We start from the raw sequence: 17,774 nt of genomic DNA, 5'->3' as shown, positions 1-17,774 counted from the left end.
AGGTCATGTCTATGTATGTTCACTTGTTTATGTAAATGTATGTAATTTAGTAGCTTATAAAATCACTTTTTGCACCTTGTTCGTAAGCATCTCGCTCTTGTACTAATTTTCTAATCTATTGATACTAGTACAGTGGTGCCTATTTTCTCCCCAACCTCCATGAGATGGCTGGAGATCTTCCACTATTACAAGTGATCTCCAGGAGACAGAGATCAATTCACCTGGAGAAAATGGCTGCTTTGGAAGGTGGACTCTATGGCGTTATACCCCATTGAAGTCCTTCCCCTCCTCCAAACCTTCCCCTCCTCAGGCTCCACCCCCAAAATCTCAAGGTATTTCCCAACCTGGATCTGGCAACCCTACCCCCCAAACCTTACATTTAAGTAGGAGTCACTGTTTGGTTTATACACATCTGAAAAAGCGAACTGTGACTCAGGAAAACTCATGTTGAAACAAATGTTAGTCTTTACGGTGTTACTGCAGTCCAAGCTCTGCTCACGACCTGAGTTCGATCCTGACGGGAGTTGGTTTCAGGTAGCCGGCTCAAGGTTGACTCAGCCTTCCATCCTTCCGAGGTTGGTAAAATGAGTACCCAGCTTGCTGGGGGTAAAGGGAAGATGACTGGGGAAGGCACTGGCAAACCACCCCGCAAACAAAGTCAGCCTAGGAAACGTCGGGATGTGAGGTCACCCCATGGGTCAGGAATGACCCGGTAGTTGCACAGGGGACCTTTACGGTGTTACCAGACTTTTTTATTATTATTTTGCTACAGCAAACTAATACAGCTACCCTTTTCTAGCTCCCTGGCCCTGAATTTATATTTGGGAGAGCACTAGATTTCTCTAACGCCAAGAACACAAAGTGAAACTTCTCAAATAATTAATTAATTACAGTTAAATATGTGGTAATTAAGACCCAACAGGAGATGGACTGACTCAATAAAGGAAGCCACAGCCTTCAATTTGCAAGATCTGAGCAAGGCTGTCAAGGATAGGACATTTTGGAGGACTTTCATTCATAGGGTCGCCATGAGTCGGAGGTGACTTGACGCCACTTAACACACACACACACACACACACACACAATTAAGGTTTGCATTTAGGGTTGCCAGGTGTCCCCCCCCCCCGGCCACTGGTGGGGGATGGGGGGGTAGGATGGCCAGATCCAGGTTAGGAAGCTCCTGGAGATTTGGGGTACAATGCCACTTCCAAAGCATCCATATTCTCCAGGTGAACTGATCTCTGTAGTCTGGAAATGACCTGTAATTTCAGGGGATCCCCAGGTCTCACCTGGAGGCTGGCATCTCTATTAATATGGAAGTGCAATTGAAGAGACAGTCCAGTAATATATTCTAGCTAGCATTTTTGTCTGTCCATTTAATTTTGAAATATTCCTGATTCTTTTTGGGGGTTTTCATGGCAAGAGACTAACAGAGGTGGTTTGCCAGTGCCTTCCTCTGCACAGCAACCCTGGTATTCCTTGGTGGTCTCCCATCCAAGTACTAACCAGGGCTGGCCCTGCTTAGCTTCCAAGATCTGACGAGATCAGGCTAGCCTGGGCCATCCAGGTCAGGACAGGAAAAGACTATCCTTCCTGAAATGCAAATGTAAACCCACTTGTTTGGATGGCTACCAGTTTAAAAATCAGATCTCTGTGCATATTCATTCATGTTTACTGTGTGAGAGGGCACTTTGAAAATAAAAGGATGTAACTGGGGTCTGATGCACACGAAAGGACCAGAAATCCACGTACTAATCGCGTTGTACCATCTCTTTTCTAGCCAACAATCTCCTGTTTTACATTTTCAACTCACAGAACTAAATAATCATTTGAAATAACATTAAACGGCTAAAGCATGTATTTTAAACATCTAGAACATACATTAAAAAGGTAAAGGTCCCCTGTGCAAGCACCGGGTCATTCCTGACCCATGGAGTGACGTCACATCCCAACGTTTACTAGGCAGACTGTGTTTATGGGGTGGTTTGCCAGTGCCTTCCCCAGTCATCTTCCCTTTACTCCCAGCAAGCTGGGTACCCATTTTACCGACCTCGGAAGGATGGAAGGCTGAATCAACCTTGAGCCAGCTACCTGAAACCAACTCCCGTCAGGATCGAACTCAGGTCGTGAGCAGAGCTTTTGACTGCAATACTGCAGCTTAACACTCTGTGCCACAGGGCTCCTAGAACATACATAGATATATACACTACTGTGTATATAGAACATACATAGATATATACATAAAACTGTGTGATAGTCATTTCATCCAAGCGTGCCCCTGAGTCCAGTGAGACTTACTAGTATTTGCACTCAAAGATGCCTAAAAGTGTCTTTGAGCTTTCTGTGCATGTGTGAATGTTATTAATGCAGGGCCGAAAGTGGAAGACAAGTTCTTTAAAACCGAAGGTGCCTTCTAGCCAATATATATTCTGCATTTAAATTACAGGTACGGGAAACGCAGAGCTGATTTAAGCATCACTTATGAAAATAGCCTAAAGTGGATGTGTGTTGTTAAGGATCTCTGAGTGTTTGTGGGTGAGAGGAGGCAAGTCAGAAGGGGGAAAAAAGGAAAGCAGTTCTACTAATGAGCGAGATGAATTAAAGATATTATTCAAAATCAATAGTGTATGCAGATGCTCTTTCCAAATTGTACTGGCAAGGCTCAGATGGCCGGCTTAGGGTAGCGTGCCAATCTAGCACTTCTAGACATTACTTTTTCCTGAGGGCTTGCTGTTGCCCCTCTTGAAATCACAGAATCAGTGGGAAGGGTCCATACAGGCCATCTAGTACAACCCCCTGCACAATGCAGGATCAGCCTAAAGCATCCCTGACAAGTGCTTGTCCAGCCTCTGCATAAAGACTGCCAGTGAGTCACCACCTCTCCAGGTAGCTGATTCCACTGTCAAACGATTCATACTGAAAAAATGTTTTCCTAATATCCAGCTGGTACCTTTCCGCCCTCAATTTAAACCCATTATTGCGAGTCCTATCCTATGCTGCAAACAGGAACAGCTCTCTGCCCTCCTCTAAGTGACAGCCCTTTCAAATATTTAAAGAGCTCAATCATGTCCCCCCCCCACCTCCTCTTCTTCAGACTAAACATTCCCAACTCCCTTAGCCTTTCCTCATAGGACTTGGTCTCCAGGCCCCTGATCATCCGTGACACTCTCCTCTGCACCCGCTCTATTCTTCAGACAAGTTTGTTAAATGTAAGGGGCAAAAAAAAAATATAGAAATTAGGAGGGAATGAGCCGTTAAGGTTGAAGAGAAAAAAATTAGTGGTTCAGATAATAATTTCCTGCTACACAAGATCAATTTATATGATATATTTTGAAACCTTTGGTATCGCATGGGTATAAAATGTTAGCAAGGAAAGGGTTACAAAGCGAAATATCAGCTTTCCTCAATACTATGGCACCATGATAGGCTGGACCCCCCCTCCTTTGCTGGCACATCTAAGAGCAGAGATCTGGATTAGTGCTGAAGCTCTTTCTGAACTGGCAGGTGGTTTTACTGCAAGGACTGGCTGGCTCTTCTGTGCCTCTGCACGTAGACTTGTGGGGAAAGTTAAGTGATCGGGAGCAGCGGCTGTGCCGCCGATGGGGGGTGGGTGGGCGAGGAGATGCAGCGCCAGCTCCTGTCTCCTCTCGTGCCAGTGGTAATATCCTTAATGGAAGGATCATCCCAATCAATACCTCGAGGCAGCTGTTAACTGACTGGGATAATGGAATCAAATGAGTTAGCGCGAATGGAGCTTTCTTGCTGCTTTGGTATGAAAGATGTCTCTGCCCTGTGATCGTCAGGGGGCTGCTAAGACCCACAGGGGGGGATGCCTTGGCACCCTGGTGAACTATAGCGGAGCAGCGGAGCTTTTTTCATTGGGCTGGATGCCGGATGGGGTTGCTCCTGCTTCTCTGGGCAACGAACTGAAACATTTGAAGCTGGGAGCTGTGGCCTGATAGCTGTGTAACCGAGTAAAACCCCTAACTCCTGGAGGGACCCGGGAAGGAAGGAAAACAAGCAGCGTTGGCCTTGACCAAAGACACGGCGATGTCATCGTTGGTGAAGGAGGATCTTAACAAGAAGCTGTTCAAATCCCTCGGGCAGAGCTTATACGAGTTCATTGAAGTTGAGTTCTCAGGCCAGGACCGCTTCTACCTTTGTGCTTCAGGTAAACCGCACAGGACTAAGGGGAGGGGGGCTAACTATTACCATGATCCAGGGTCCAATCGGACATAAATAGGTAGCAAAGAATGTGAGTTCGGAGTCAGGAAATGCTGGTTCAAAACTCACCTCAGTCAGAGACTGGCTACATAAACTTAGGTAAACTATTGTTCTGCAATAGGGAGATGATAATATTGACCTACTTTACAAGGGTGTTGTAACAAATGACTGAAATAATACATGTGAAGTGATTTAAGCATTCTATATAAGTGTTAATTGTTATTTAGCAGGGACTCTACAGGTAGGTTGTTATCCTGTACAATTCTCAACTGTAATTTATTTGAAAGTGGTGTGTTTTTTTAAAGTCAGCAATTTGTTTATTTGGAAGCAAAATTCACAGGAGTCAATAAATTGCCAAATATGACGACGACTGGCTATAAGTCAAGCACTCCCCTCCAGTTTGATCGCCAAAACTTATAATTTAGTTTATTTGGACATTTTTATTGTATCCCACTGTGTGAAATATGGGGGGAGGAGTTTTAATATTGTACTAGCGAAATGGACGTGCCAGTTCTTGAATGCTGGCTGCACTATAAAACACATTTCAATGGACTTGTTTTCAGGTCAGTGAGCTCAGGGTTAACTTGTCTATCTTACGAAGCACTTTTAGCATCAAGACAGCCTAAGTTACCACTATTTATGGTTTCCTTGTATTTTCAGGTTGTTGGGAACTGTAATTAACCATATGGATCTAATAATTAATTTTCCTAAGAGTCAAATTTCAAGAAACAACAAGACACATGGATTTGTTTTAGTAGGTCAGATACATTTTGTTTGTTGCTGTATCTAATGCACACGGTCAAAGCAATTTCCTGAAACTCTTAGTCTGTGGATTTTTTTGGGGGGGGGGCATCATATTTCTGGCATTTAATTTCCAGCAAGCACTGCAGAATTTGTTTTTTGCTTTTGCTTCTGATTTCAGTAATGCTGTACACTTGTTTAGATAGTTAACAAACTGTTGGGGCCCTTAATATTTTGAGGTTCAACAACAGAAATGAAATGCTGTGCAATAATTTTATCTCTGTATGTTACCACAAATTAATTGATGATAGTGCAGAGATAATAATTGGAAGTACTTCAGGGAGATTTGTGTGCATGTTTCTGGATATTTGAGTATGTAAAAATCTCTTATGAAAAGATATTTTCTTGCTCGTAAGAAAAACATTTTTTATTGCTAACTTGATAATATGTGACATCATGGCACAGACACAAATCACTTTTAGTATGCCTATAGTGTAACCAAGTAGATGGAGATAATGATTATTTTGATTGTATTATTTCATTATAGTTTACTGTTTACAACTGGTTCCTCATTGTGACTAAACCTTGGAGGGTATATGTAATTAATATAAGGAAGCACTGATTCTGCCTTGATAGGTATTTCCAAATAAAATGAAAAACCAACAACACTGTGTAAAAACAGGTGGCTGGAAGGAAGATCTATGCAGCATTTGGCTGTAGAATGTAAGCAGAAGTAAAGCTGGGAACTCTCACCCACATTATTTTCATTGATTCAAATCACTGAATTGATGTGATGAATAAATAGAAATTGTATTTTTAAAGAAGGAGACAATAAATGGAAGCATAGTACTGGAGTATGACTTCTTTCATGATCGGAAGCTAATGACATGAAATTGCTAGCCATTATAAAGGAGTCTGCTCCTAAAAAAATCTTCATTTGTTGTTCCTGGCTTGGCATATTCATGTTTTTGGTGGTGGTGTTTTTCAGTCTTTAAAGAGGCTGTTGTCTAAAGCTCTTCCCAAACCATCATCATTCTTTGCTTTAATGTCTGCGCATTTCTCATTTACATCCAGTATTTGCTTGCTCTTCGGCAGAGCAAAAATGACCGAAGCTTAAGTAAAGGGTGGGAAGTTCACTAGGGGATTTCAGAACCTGTCTGTATTGCTGAAATCCACATGGGTAATTCACATTCTTCAGTTTGCTTTACTAAGGGCTTCACCCTGGCCTCGATGTTCCCATTAACTTTAAAAGAAAACTAAATTTCAATCAATATATTTGATAGCAAGGCTGTGCAAAAAGGAACTATATAATATTCTCTTGTTCCAAAATCATTTCAAAAGGAAGATTATATTTATCTCAGACAGCCCAATGAACAATTCAAGGATGGCCTTTTAAGTTGTTTAAAATTGGATTGGAAAGTGTTCAGTATCAGTGGAGTACTGTCAGTCAATCTTCCCTTAACAACATTAGAAACTATTAATCTCTTCTGGGGTTTGCTTTCAACAGGTAATTTGTGTATACTATTGGACTTTTAAAAAGTTGTACACCCCATCCCAAGCAGATATGCCCCAGTGAATTGAACTATTGTCCCTCCAGGATCAAGGAACATGCTAGACATCAGGATTTTGTTTTTTTAAACAGCCACATAATATACCACTTTGGAAACTATAGGACTTTCCAAAGCAGGTTTTGACGTGCCATGATGCTTTGCTGTAAAAAAAAAAAAAAGGCAAATCACACTAGGCATTCCTAAGCTCTTCAGTATGCCTAAAGTAGTTCTTGAAATTTTGGCCAATGTATTTAGGATTTGGGGTGTTGGTAAAATAGCAATCCTACCCATACCTACTTAAAAATAAAAACCGCTTTAGTGAATGAGGCTAACTTCAGGGTCCCCTACAGGGTCCCCTGCAGTGGGAAAGGGGTGGCAGTAAAGTTCCATTTCACTGATGGAATATGTATTCTAGATCCAAAAATGTTGTCTAGGTCCAGAGTGCTAGACTAGATGGACCTCTGGGCTGATCCAGAAAGGGAATCAATCATGAGTGTAGATCATGATTTTGTACCCCAACAAAAAACCTTGCCCCCAAGTTCTGTGCCAGTTGCCTCTATCAACACTTATAAAAAATAATAATAACCTTGCTCCAAATGTCAGCTGGATCACTGTTAAATAAATTTACATTAAAGTAATTACAATCTATATTCCCTAGAAGTGTGTTTCAGGAAAAATGACATTCTAGTATCAATAGGTCTAAATGCTGTTTTTTATAGGTTAGCTTTTTACTACTAGGTAAGCAATACCTAGCAATAAATAAAAATAAGTGGGCAGGAGGGACTTTATTTTGCTAGGAAGATGTGGGAGCAAGCAGTGTATAAAACTAGGCTACGTGGCAGCTTTTAATGCTGCAACTTGTCTTTTCAAACAACGGCACACACATATTAAACAACTCCTGTTGAGTCCTGAAAATCTCCTTGGAGTAGTATCCTTAATCATATCTGTTTACTCTGCTGCTTTTTTGCAGTACTCTGCTACCATTCAACATGACCTTTTCCAAGCAAACCAATGGGAATGCAAGTTGTAGAAACAAAGCACAGTTGTTTGAGAAAGTTGTCCTTTATGGAGGCAACCGTAATTCTTAATGAACTTTCAGTTTGTTCCAGATTGTGAGGGCAAACAATACTTTTCTGTTTTTTTGTACATCTCAGAAAACAGTTGGCTTCTCAGCTGAGCCCCAGTGAAGACACTTGCCTTCTAATTAACCTACCCATCTGTAAACCTCAGTCAGCACCCTGGACAGTTCCATATGCGCTTGAGTTTAGGCGGTATTACAGGGGCCCACAAGCATTTGGCGGGTAAACATGTTCAGTATTGCCAGTATTGCACTATTTCACAGTAAAATGGCAGATTAGCCAAGCATAGCTAAGCCAACATAATCAGTGAGTGCAGCAGATAAGCCATGGTAGCATATCATTTGTGCATGCATAGAAAAGAATGTATGAAAGCTACAGTGCCATCAAACACAAATGTACGAATGAACTAAAATTTCATTGCATTGCATTTTCAAAATGTATTGAAATTAATTCAGTAGTCCAGAATGGAAGACTGCAGGGTGTTTTTTTAAAAAACAACAACACATTATTCTCTTGTGTTTCCATGCTGCTGAAAACAGCACACAATGTCTGTGATGTCGTCACATAATTTAATTAGGAAAATTAAGTGGGTGGCCAGTGAGCAAAACTCTTCTTACGGAGCATTCCTAAGGTGCACCCGCGTCCCAGGCGAAAGTGGGCCCAATGCTGGCGAGAAGGGCCAGACGCTGGTCGTGGGGCCCTGCCATGGCACCGCTGCCCCAGGATGCCAACTGGGCCTTCCGGTGGTGTCCGAACCCTGGCAAAGGCTGTGCCGGTGTTCCAGGAGGCGATCCTGGGGAGGACTCCTAAGCCATTTCAGCCCAGGAACACAACACCCCCGCCCCGAGATACACCACCTTTTAGGTATTTCCCATGCAACCCCATGAGGGTTGCATGGATTGTTTGTCCCCAGAGGCAGCGCAGCCGCGTTGCCTCCTAAGCCCGGTGCAGGCACTCCACTTAGGAATGCTATATTAGTCTTGGTTAGGATCCCAAAGGCTCCATGACTAACTTTGATTTCACAGTAAGTCTTCTGCAACCTACTCTCTCCCATTTTCAAAAGGAAATCCTTTCAACTGCTTAATAAATTGGTCCTGATTGTTATACGGGCAATGCAAGGAATTGCAGGGAGAGGAAGTTGGGACAGAGAATTCTGGGGGTACACAGAGACACAATGGAATGTGCGCATAAAGATTTTAGAACAAGACACCTTCTTTCCATACAGTTGCACCAAAGACGTTGACATTTTAAAAATAAAGTTAGAGCAGCATAGTGCTCAGAGTATCTATCTAGGATCTGGGGGACCCAGGTGCTGCCATGGAAGTTGGCTGGGTGAACATGGACCAGTCACTTCCTAACCTACCTCACAGGATTGTTGTGAGGATAAAACAGAGAAAGGGTACAAGGTTGTGTGCCTCTCTATGTCCCTAATGGGGAGGAACGTGAGATATAAGCAACTAAATAGCTGGACAGAAGGGAGGAAGATGGCGACTGACCTATGGCTTGGTGATTAGCTCCATGGTAAAACTAAATTTTACTCTTCTCGGCTTGCCTGCTTGATAAAACGGCAACTAAATAACTTTAAAAAGCATGTCTTCTTCTATTCACAAATTAAAAATCAGCTCAGTTTGACCTCTGGGGCATGAAGAAGTTTTAGAGCATGCTAACACCAAAAATCTGGTCACATTTGATTGCATCTTTTGTCCATCACTGTCATGATATCAGCCTCCTCATATTTGCATATATGCATTTTTTTACCCTTTTTCCCCTGAATGTATAGCCCATTCCTGAAAGGGGCCCTGAATGCCCATAGGAGCCAGCATGACCCCTATGCCAATGTCCATGCCACTTGCACCATGCAAACTAGCACGGATGCCAGCATAGGGTGACTTGGGGAATCAAGTAGGGAATCAAACCTGGCTCCCCTAGACCCTGGCGGCAGTGCGGTGCTCGGATGCTGGCACAGCCTCCCGCTGGCGTTTCCCAGGCATATCTCCCCGCTCCGGCATCCTGGAAAGTGTTCCCTGGGCATTCCTGGGGGTGGGGCTGCCAGCGTGGTGTAGAAGTTAAGAGAGGTGGTTTGGCGTGGTGGAGTCTGATCTGGAGAACCGGGTTTGATTCCCCACTTCTCCACATGAGCAACGGAGGCTAAACTTGGGAATGGAATTCCCCCCCCCCCCCACTCCTACACATAAAGCCAGCTGGGTGACCTTGGGCTAGTCTCACTCTCTCAGCCCCACCTACCTCACAGGTTGTCTGTTGTGGGGAGGGGAAGGGAAGGTGATTGTATGCCAGTTTGATTCTTCTTTAAGTGGTAGAGAAAGTCGGTATATAAAAACCAACTCTTCTTCTTCTTTAGGCAGGTTCTTAACCCCTTTCACCCTGGGAATGCCCCCTCACGCTGCGGCATTAATACACCAGCTATTTTGCTGGCATAGCCTTGCTAAAGGCAATGGGGCTATTCTAAACTTTTCAATTTTGAATGAATGTTTTTCATTCTGGCAAGGAAGCCTTTGTGGAGGCAGCACGGCGGCGTTGCTCACAGCAGCTACCTAACTCCCCTCCCCCCTTCAGGAATGGGCTGCCCAAGTAACAAATTTTAATGCATGCTTGCAACCCATGCTTTCTCTGGCTTCCAAATAATACAGTATTCTGAAAAGAGGAGAGCCATGGAACTTCAAGTAGCCAATCTCTGGGATTATGAAGGAGCAGACAGGTTTAGCTAAAGAAGAAGAAGAGTTGGTTTTTATATGCTGACTTTCTCTACCACTTAAGGGAGACTCAAACCGGCTTACAATCACCTTCCCTGCCCCTCCCCACAACAGACACCCTGTGAGGTAGGTAGGGCTGGGAGAGCTCTAACAGAGCTGTGACTAGCCCAAAGTCACCCAGCTTGCTTTGTGTGTAGGAGTGGGGAAACAAATCCAGTTCACCAGATTAGCCTCTGCCGCTCATGTGGAGGAGTGGGGGAATCAAACCTGGTTCTCCAGATCAGAGTCCACTGCTGCAAACCACCGCTCTTAACCACTACACCACGCTGACTCTCTAAAGGAATTCAGTAAACAATAACATGGGTGCAACTGTTCTAATTCATCATTACAAAAGGCTTTAATAGTATAAGTTGAAAGAGTATCACAATGACCAGGAAGGGGATAGGTTTCCATTCAGATCGTCTGTGGCAAGGTCTGTACTGCTTTAAAGGGCTACAAGAGTTCACATGAAAAAACACAGAAATGGACCAATACATAACAAAAAAACCACTACACTTTTATCATCTCGTGTGATTATCTATAGTAGATGGTGGCCTGAACAGTTTGGGCACACATTTTTTGTGTAATCTGTGCCACTGTGGATGAATTACTAAACAAGACCAGAACTTGCATGTGTTTAACTACGAATTTACTTCCAAGTAAAATTTCTCCAGTAAATTTGCTTGTTTTTATTTTTAAAATACTAACCATTTGCTTATGACGTTTTCTTTTGCTTTTCTCCCAGAAAGACTCACGGCAGGCTCTCAATTAACCATTCACATTTTAAAACATTTTACCATCTCTAAAAAAGCTATTTACATTATGGTCTGCTGCTTATGGTTTTTTGTCTGTAAACGTTATAGGAATATGGGATACAGTATATCTGCTAAAAGCAACCAAGCTTAACAAGTTTCAAACGCTTCCGCTCCCCACTTGCCATCATACATGTTTTTAACAGGATCTATTTTCAGTTGACTTGTTCTTCCCCTTCCAGTGACCAAAGCAGAAGAAGTACAAATATCTATGGTGAAACATTTTAGAATAGACCTTGATGAGAAGTATGAAATCTCTGAAAAATGGTTTCTCAATGACCTGGAGATGATTGATGGGAAAGAAGCAGATACCGTGAGTGCTGCATTTGATTATAAGGCATATTTGTTCTTCCATTTGTGATGAGTTATTATGTTAAAATGGCATCGTGGGATTTCAGGCTCAATATTTCTCAGCATCTCTATATTATGCTTGCTCGGCTTTATAAGCAGTCTAGGATACAGAGGGGAAAGTGCCTGCCAAAAACCTTTTATGGTTGCTCTGGGCTCCATAAAGTTTAGATAAAGACGAAGCACACACACTCAGATCTCCAGAATCCCTGCTAATCTAGCTGCTTAGAACAAAATAACTTTCTATGAAGAAACTCCCTCTCCCTCTCCCTCAATACTAGAACACGAGGTCATCTGTTGAAGCTGGAGGGTGACAGATTCAAAACAGATAAAAGGAAGTATTTTTTTCACACAACGCATAGTTAAATTGTGGCACTCCCTGCCCCAGGATGTGGTGATGGCTGCCAACTTGGAAGGCTTTAAGAGGGGAGTGGACATATTCATGGAGGAAAGGGGTGTTCATGGCTATTAGTTAAAATGGATACGAGTCATGCTGCATACCTATTCTCTCTGGTATCAGAAGAGCATGCCTATTATATTAGGTGCTATGGCTTCCTAGAGGCACCTGGTTGGCCACTGTGTGAACAGACTACTGCTGGACTTGATGGGCCTTGGTCTGATCCAGCAGGGCCTTTCTTATGTTCTTATGGGCACTGACAGCAAAATGTCATCGCTACATAAAAAAATAGATATATTATGGGATTAAGTTGGTCAGTGTCTCTTTACAGAATGGATTGGATTAGCATTCATAGGTTAGAATCATAGAGTTGGAAGGGGCCATACAGGCCATCTAGTCCAACCCCCCTGCTTAATGCAGGATCAGCCTAGAGCATCCCTCACAATTGCTTGTCCAGCCTCTGCTTAAAGACTGCCAGTGAAGGGGGGCTCACCACCTCCCTAGGTACCCGATTCCACTGTCAAACAGCTCTTACTGTAAAAAACTTTATCCTAATATCCTTCCTCCCGCAATTTAAATTCTTTGCTTTCATTCTACCGGATATGTTGTTTATATGTGTGTGTTAAATTAATATTGTGTCGTACCCTACAGCCGTTCCACTGGTGGAAGCAGACCTTTCCCACTTTTCCCCCCAGTAGAATCCTTCAACCATCAAAAAAGGCATTGCTAGGGGAAATGGAATCCTCAAAGAGTAAAAGTTAAGGTCCGAGTGCTACAGTGAGGAATCTTATTGGGCTAGAACACCCATTTTCTCTCTTTGTCAGGAGAATGGTAATAGGATACAATCCTTAACATTTGTCATTGTTCTTTAAAGTATATTAAGTCTCCTGAGGTCTTGTTGGTGAGGCATTAATCTTAAAATAAATTTAAAAATAGGAATGCCAAGGATTTCTTCTGATGTTTTCTATGTTAAAACAACATTTGATGCTTGTGTTGTTTCTAGATTCCCAACAATAACAAGGTGCTTACATAAAATAGATCAAATTCACACAGGCTCAGACCTGATGTACACAGTCTAAAAAAGTAAGAAAGCTTAAGAGGACACAGTGGAAGGGAGGGACAAGATAGAGGTGATAGGAGATGACCTATTTTGAGAATTTAATGAACTAAACTATCTTAATATCGACCATCGTAGGGATGAACAAATTACTCAGGCAAACCTGTGGAGATTCTGTTAAGAATGTTATGATCAGCTTTACTATAAGATTGCAGGAACCTAAAAAGCACAGGGATATGGACATCTTATTCCAGACATTGGGTTTTTAAAAAAAGTATCGGCTGTTCCAAATCGGCCAGATGTGATTGCAATGATCCCAGTGCTGATCCTTACTAGTCCAAATAGCAGATGAAAGACTGTCAGGATCTGGAAAGGTTACATCCTCCAAAGTAGTGAGAGTGGCACAAAAACGGTGTTGGTTGAGACCTTTTGCACGTGGTACCTCCCCCCTTTAGCTAGTCTCTTGTGTATAGCAGGTTTAATGTGCTTTGGGTGGCTGCTTCTTCAAGCCATACATTTCATTACGTGATGATGATGAGTGGAAAAATTCCGATAATTCTGCTCTTGTGATGAAAGTTGATCTGGTTACCAGATGGGCAGCCCATTCTTGAAGAGGGTGTGTATGCTCCTTAGGACTTGGTGTGACCCCACGCCAGTGTAGGTGCCACCTTATCACAGAATAAGGTGGCACCTACGCTGGCACGGGGGCAAACACACCGGTGTCCGGGAACTGCCAGTCCCCACTGCCAGTGCAGCCATGCTGGCAGGGATTTCCCTGCTTTGGGCAGCTTCCTAAACCTGATTGCCCCGGGAACGTCCCCTCAACCTGGAGGATGGCTATTCCACCTTTTTGGGTGGCTCAGCCTCACTTTGTGCAATGGGGCATTTCCCCCTTTATTATTAATTTTTTAATTCTTTTTTTGTCTCCGTGGTGGCTGGGAAGCCTCTGAGGTGGCGGCATAGCTGCGCCACTCCCAGCCACTGCGGATCTACTCCCCCTTCGGGAATGGGGGTCTACTGCTCTATCTCTTGTCCATGTGTAATATGATAGGAATTTACCATGTGTTCAGAGCCTGTTCTGGATTTGTATGGATTGACCTAGTTGTTGCACACGTATTTCTGTACATGCTGTTTGGTTAGAATAAGATGTACCTATCCCTGTGCTTTTTAAAAGGTAAAGGCAGTCCCCTGTGCAAGCACCGGGTTATTACTGACTCATGGGGTGACATCACATCCCGGTGTTTACTACGCAGACTATATTTATGGGGTGGTTTGCCATTGCCTTCCCCAGTTCCTGCAATCTTATAGTAAAGCTGATCATAACATTCTTAACAGAATCTCCACAGGTTTGCCTGAGTAATTTGTTCATCCCTATGATGGTCAACATTAGGATAGTTTAGTTCATTAAAGCTATTCTAATGTCACTCTGGCATTCTCAAAATAGGTCATCTCCGATCTCCTCTATCTTGTCCCTCCCTTCCACTGTGTCCTCTTAAGCGTTCTTACTTTTTTTAGATTGTGTACATCAGGTCTGAGCCTGGCCCTACGAAACCTCTACTGCAAGTCCATTGCAGCGATATTCTGCTTCTAGTTGGTGGCAACGGAGGTACCAAACAGTAACCAGGTTCTGTTGGCGTGATCAATGAGATTTCCAAAAGATAGAAAACCATTATTGGCCGCGGAAGCTGTTCTAAAAAGGTACCAACTTAAGTACATTTTCCCCAGAGTATTATTAGTGTGGTACATTTCAGAAACACATTTAAGAACTATTTAAGGAGGCAAAATTTCTATGTCAGCAAAAATACTACTTACTTCTGTGAATGTATTTCTTTCTGCTTGCGAAGGATTGGCATGGGAACAGCTCAAGTTTTGGAAATATTTCCAAAATCTATTTTGGCTTAATAAATATTTTATGAATCCACAATAATGTGCCAAATGCTATGAGGAGGTTGAGTATAGAATGATAGAAGTTTTCGGTGCTGTAGTATAAATAATAATTATTCTCTCTTGTTTTTTTTTTTAAGGATAATCCCTGGTTTGATATGCATTTCAAGAAAGTCTATAGTTGGGAAGCTTACAGCTGCGCATCTAAATATTCATTTGCACGAACATTAAATAAACTGAATGAGATGTACCTCCAGAAGGACCTGAAGATTGTGAACTTTGATTTTACCTACATCAACGATGATTCATTCTGGTCATCCAACTACGGGGACTGTTTGGTTCTTATGAGGATCTGCTTCTATGCGTCTAACCTTCTTTGTCTGTCTCTGTGCCCTCTGCCCATAGGGTGAGAAACTCTCATTCTTGCCTCATTTTGGACAGAAACGCTAACGGGAGTTGAGTACTGTAGCAGTTATATTTTTCACTATCATCACAGTTGTTTAAGCATTTGCAGACATTACAATATATGTGTGTTTACATATTAAATTCCCACCTAGCTATCTCAGCACCTACCCAGCTATTTTAGTTAATATGGATACTAGTCCTGATGCATACCTATTCTCTCCAGGATCAGAGGAGCATGCCGAATATATTAGGTGCTGTGGGACACAGGCAGGATGGTGCTGCTGCAGTCATCTTGTTTGTGGGCTTCCTAGAGGCAACTGGTTGGCCCCTGTGTGAACAGACTGCTGGACTTGATGGACCTTGGTCTGATCCGGCATGGCCTTTCTTATGTTCTTATGTAGCGCCATGAATCACATGTGTCAAATGACATCTACACTACAAACTTACTTCTGTTCTAAAGAATTCTGGGAATTGTAGTTTAGTGAAGATTCTGGGTGTGAAGTTGTGCTTGCACGTGTGCATGCAATGAATTGTATCAGAGGGGCCATATTAGTTAGTTTTAGAAGATGATCTTCCATTTCTGATTCCTCTGGTTCTTCTAACAGCTTAGGGTGCAAAGCACAGCCATTCATTCAATGTTCATTGCTGGGGGACTGACTACAACAAGTCTGCACAACTTGTGGTGGGCCAGAGCCTTGACAGACCTGCTTGAGACGCAAGCCTAGGAATGCATAACACTGGGCTTGTCTGGAATTTGGGAGACTGAAATTTGGCTTTGTGGATCACAAACTGCGCAGGGTTAGATGACAACTAAAGCATTTCCATTAAATCTGGATTGCAGCTGGCTGTGAGTGGATTTTGCATATTTTGGAAACAAGCTCTACATAAGCTTCCTATATTATGACATACGACCCTTTTGCTTATGCACTGTTGAATAAAGCATAACGTTTTTTCCCTTCAATGTAGTTATTCTGTAAGAGACTATAGTTCGGGGTTGATTGTGTGTTGTGTGTGTATTGGCCTCTCGGTAGGGTTGCCAACCTCCAGGTACTGTTGTATACAGTAATAGTATGAGGCTCTCAATGCTTATCAAAATGCTATATTATACTTGTTACAAAAATGTGGTGAATACATACAGTGTCCAAATTTATACAATTCTATACAGTGTGACAACTAAGACAATACAAAACATAAAGACAGAGAAACTAAGTAGTGATATCTCTTTGCTACAATAGTATCAAAATGAATTATATTTCACTTCAGTTAATAACTTTTTCTTTTATAAATTTTGTTTCAATCATCAACTTCTTCAAGGGAACATGGAAGGAAGCATATTGAAAAAAATGGAAACACTGTCCGGATGAACAATCGTGCTTTCACTACCAAAGGCAGCTTCTTCAGCCAATAGCTTTACATATATTGTTGTTCCTTATTTGCAGTCAATTAAGGTATAGAATTATTCAGTGGTTCAGGTTCTCAGTGCGCCCAGCTGGCTGCTAATCTGTTGCTGTAAGAGACTATAGTTCGGGGTTGATTGTGTGTTGTGTGTGTATTGGCCTCTCGGTAGGGTTGCCAACCTCCAGGTACTAGCTGAAGATCTCTTGATATTACAACTGATCTCCTGCTGATAGAGATCAGTTCCCATGGAGAAAATGGCTGCTTTGGCAATTGGACTCTATGACATTGAAGTCCCTCCCCTCCCCAAACCCCACCCTTTTCAAGCTCCGCCCCCAAAACCTCCCGTTAGTGGCGAAGAGGGACCTGGCAACCCTACCTCTTGGGTTTAATTTCCAATCTCTCCAGTTAGGGGACTATATACTGGGGCTGGGAAAGGTTATGCTCTACCTTGAAGGCCTTTCTTTCAGCGGTGAATTTGATAGGTAGACTGCCTGATTCCAAATGGGATTTTCATTCTAGAAACATCTTTTAGCCTTTTGCACATTTGAACGCTGGAGTGAATGTCTACTTCGTGGATCTGCTGAAGCGGGCCTTAACCACACAAGTTCATTCCCAATATAAGCTTTGCCTTCATTGTTTTAACATGGCTACCCCTGTGGAATGTGAGAATGTTAAAGATGCTGGAGGACAGAAAGCACAAGAGACAGAGTTATTTGAACATCAACTGTGTGTTGAAATTACAGGCACAGAAAATATAAGCTTCACTTTGAAAACAGTCTGACAGCTCCTTCTAGCCATCAACTTTATACTTAATAGGGCTTGAGGAAGTACAGAACGTTGCAGGAATTAAATAAATGAACAAAACAACTGTAAATGGTCCATACCGTTGTTCCTTATGAAATGTACAGACAATGGGTTATGGGTATCTTTGACAGGCTTTTTCGTGCTAAAGATTAACTTGTTATGTGAAACTACTTTTGCTCCTCATTGGGGAAGAGGGGCAGTCCAATTCTGAAGCGGGGTGGGGGCAGATCCGCACCAGCTGGGAGCGGCACAGCCGCACTGCCTCCTCAGAGGCTTCCCGGCCGCAGTGGAGGAAAAAAAAGGCTTAAAAAAAATAAAAATAGAG

General features: G+C 42.6%; 1 protein-coding gene across 1 annotated transcript; it reads left to right on the top strand.

Annotated features, from left to right (window-relative positions):
- Nucleotides 1-4,050: 4,050 nt before the first annotated feature.
- On the top strand, nucleotides 4,051-15,252 carry EXOC1L (exocyst complex component 1 like). The gene is made up of 3 exons (XM_056855450.1): nucleotides 4,051-4,171; nucleotides 11,339-11,469; nucleotides 14,983-15,252. The coding sequence occupies exons 1-3, from the start codon at nucleotides 4,051-4,053 to the stop codon at nucleotides 15,250-15,252; spliced, it is 522 nt and encodes a 173-aa protein (XP_056711428.1).
- Nucleotides 15,253-17,774: the final 2,522 nt, after the last annotated feature.

The sequence above is a fragment of the Euleptes europaea genome, chromosome 9 (assembly GCF_029931775.1).
Source record: "Euleptes europaea isolate rEulEur1 chromosome 9, rEulEur1.hap1, whole genome shotgun sequence".
Taxonomy (NCBI): domain Eukaryota; kingdom Metazoa; phylum Chordata; class Lepidosauria; order Squamata; family Sphaerodactylidae; genus Euleptes; species Euleptes europaea.
The sequence above is the reverse complement of the archived record's forward strand: the minus strand, read 5'-3'. Positions and strand labels throughout refer to the sequence as shown.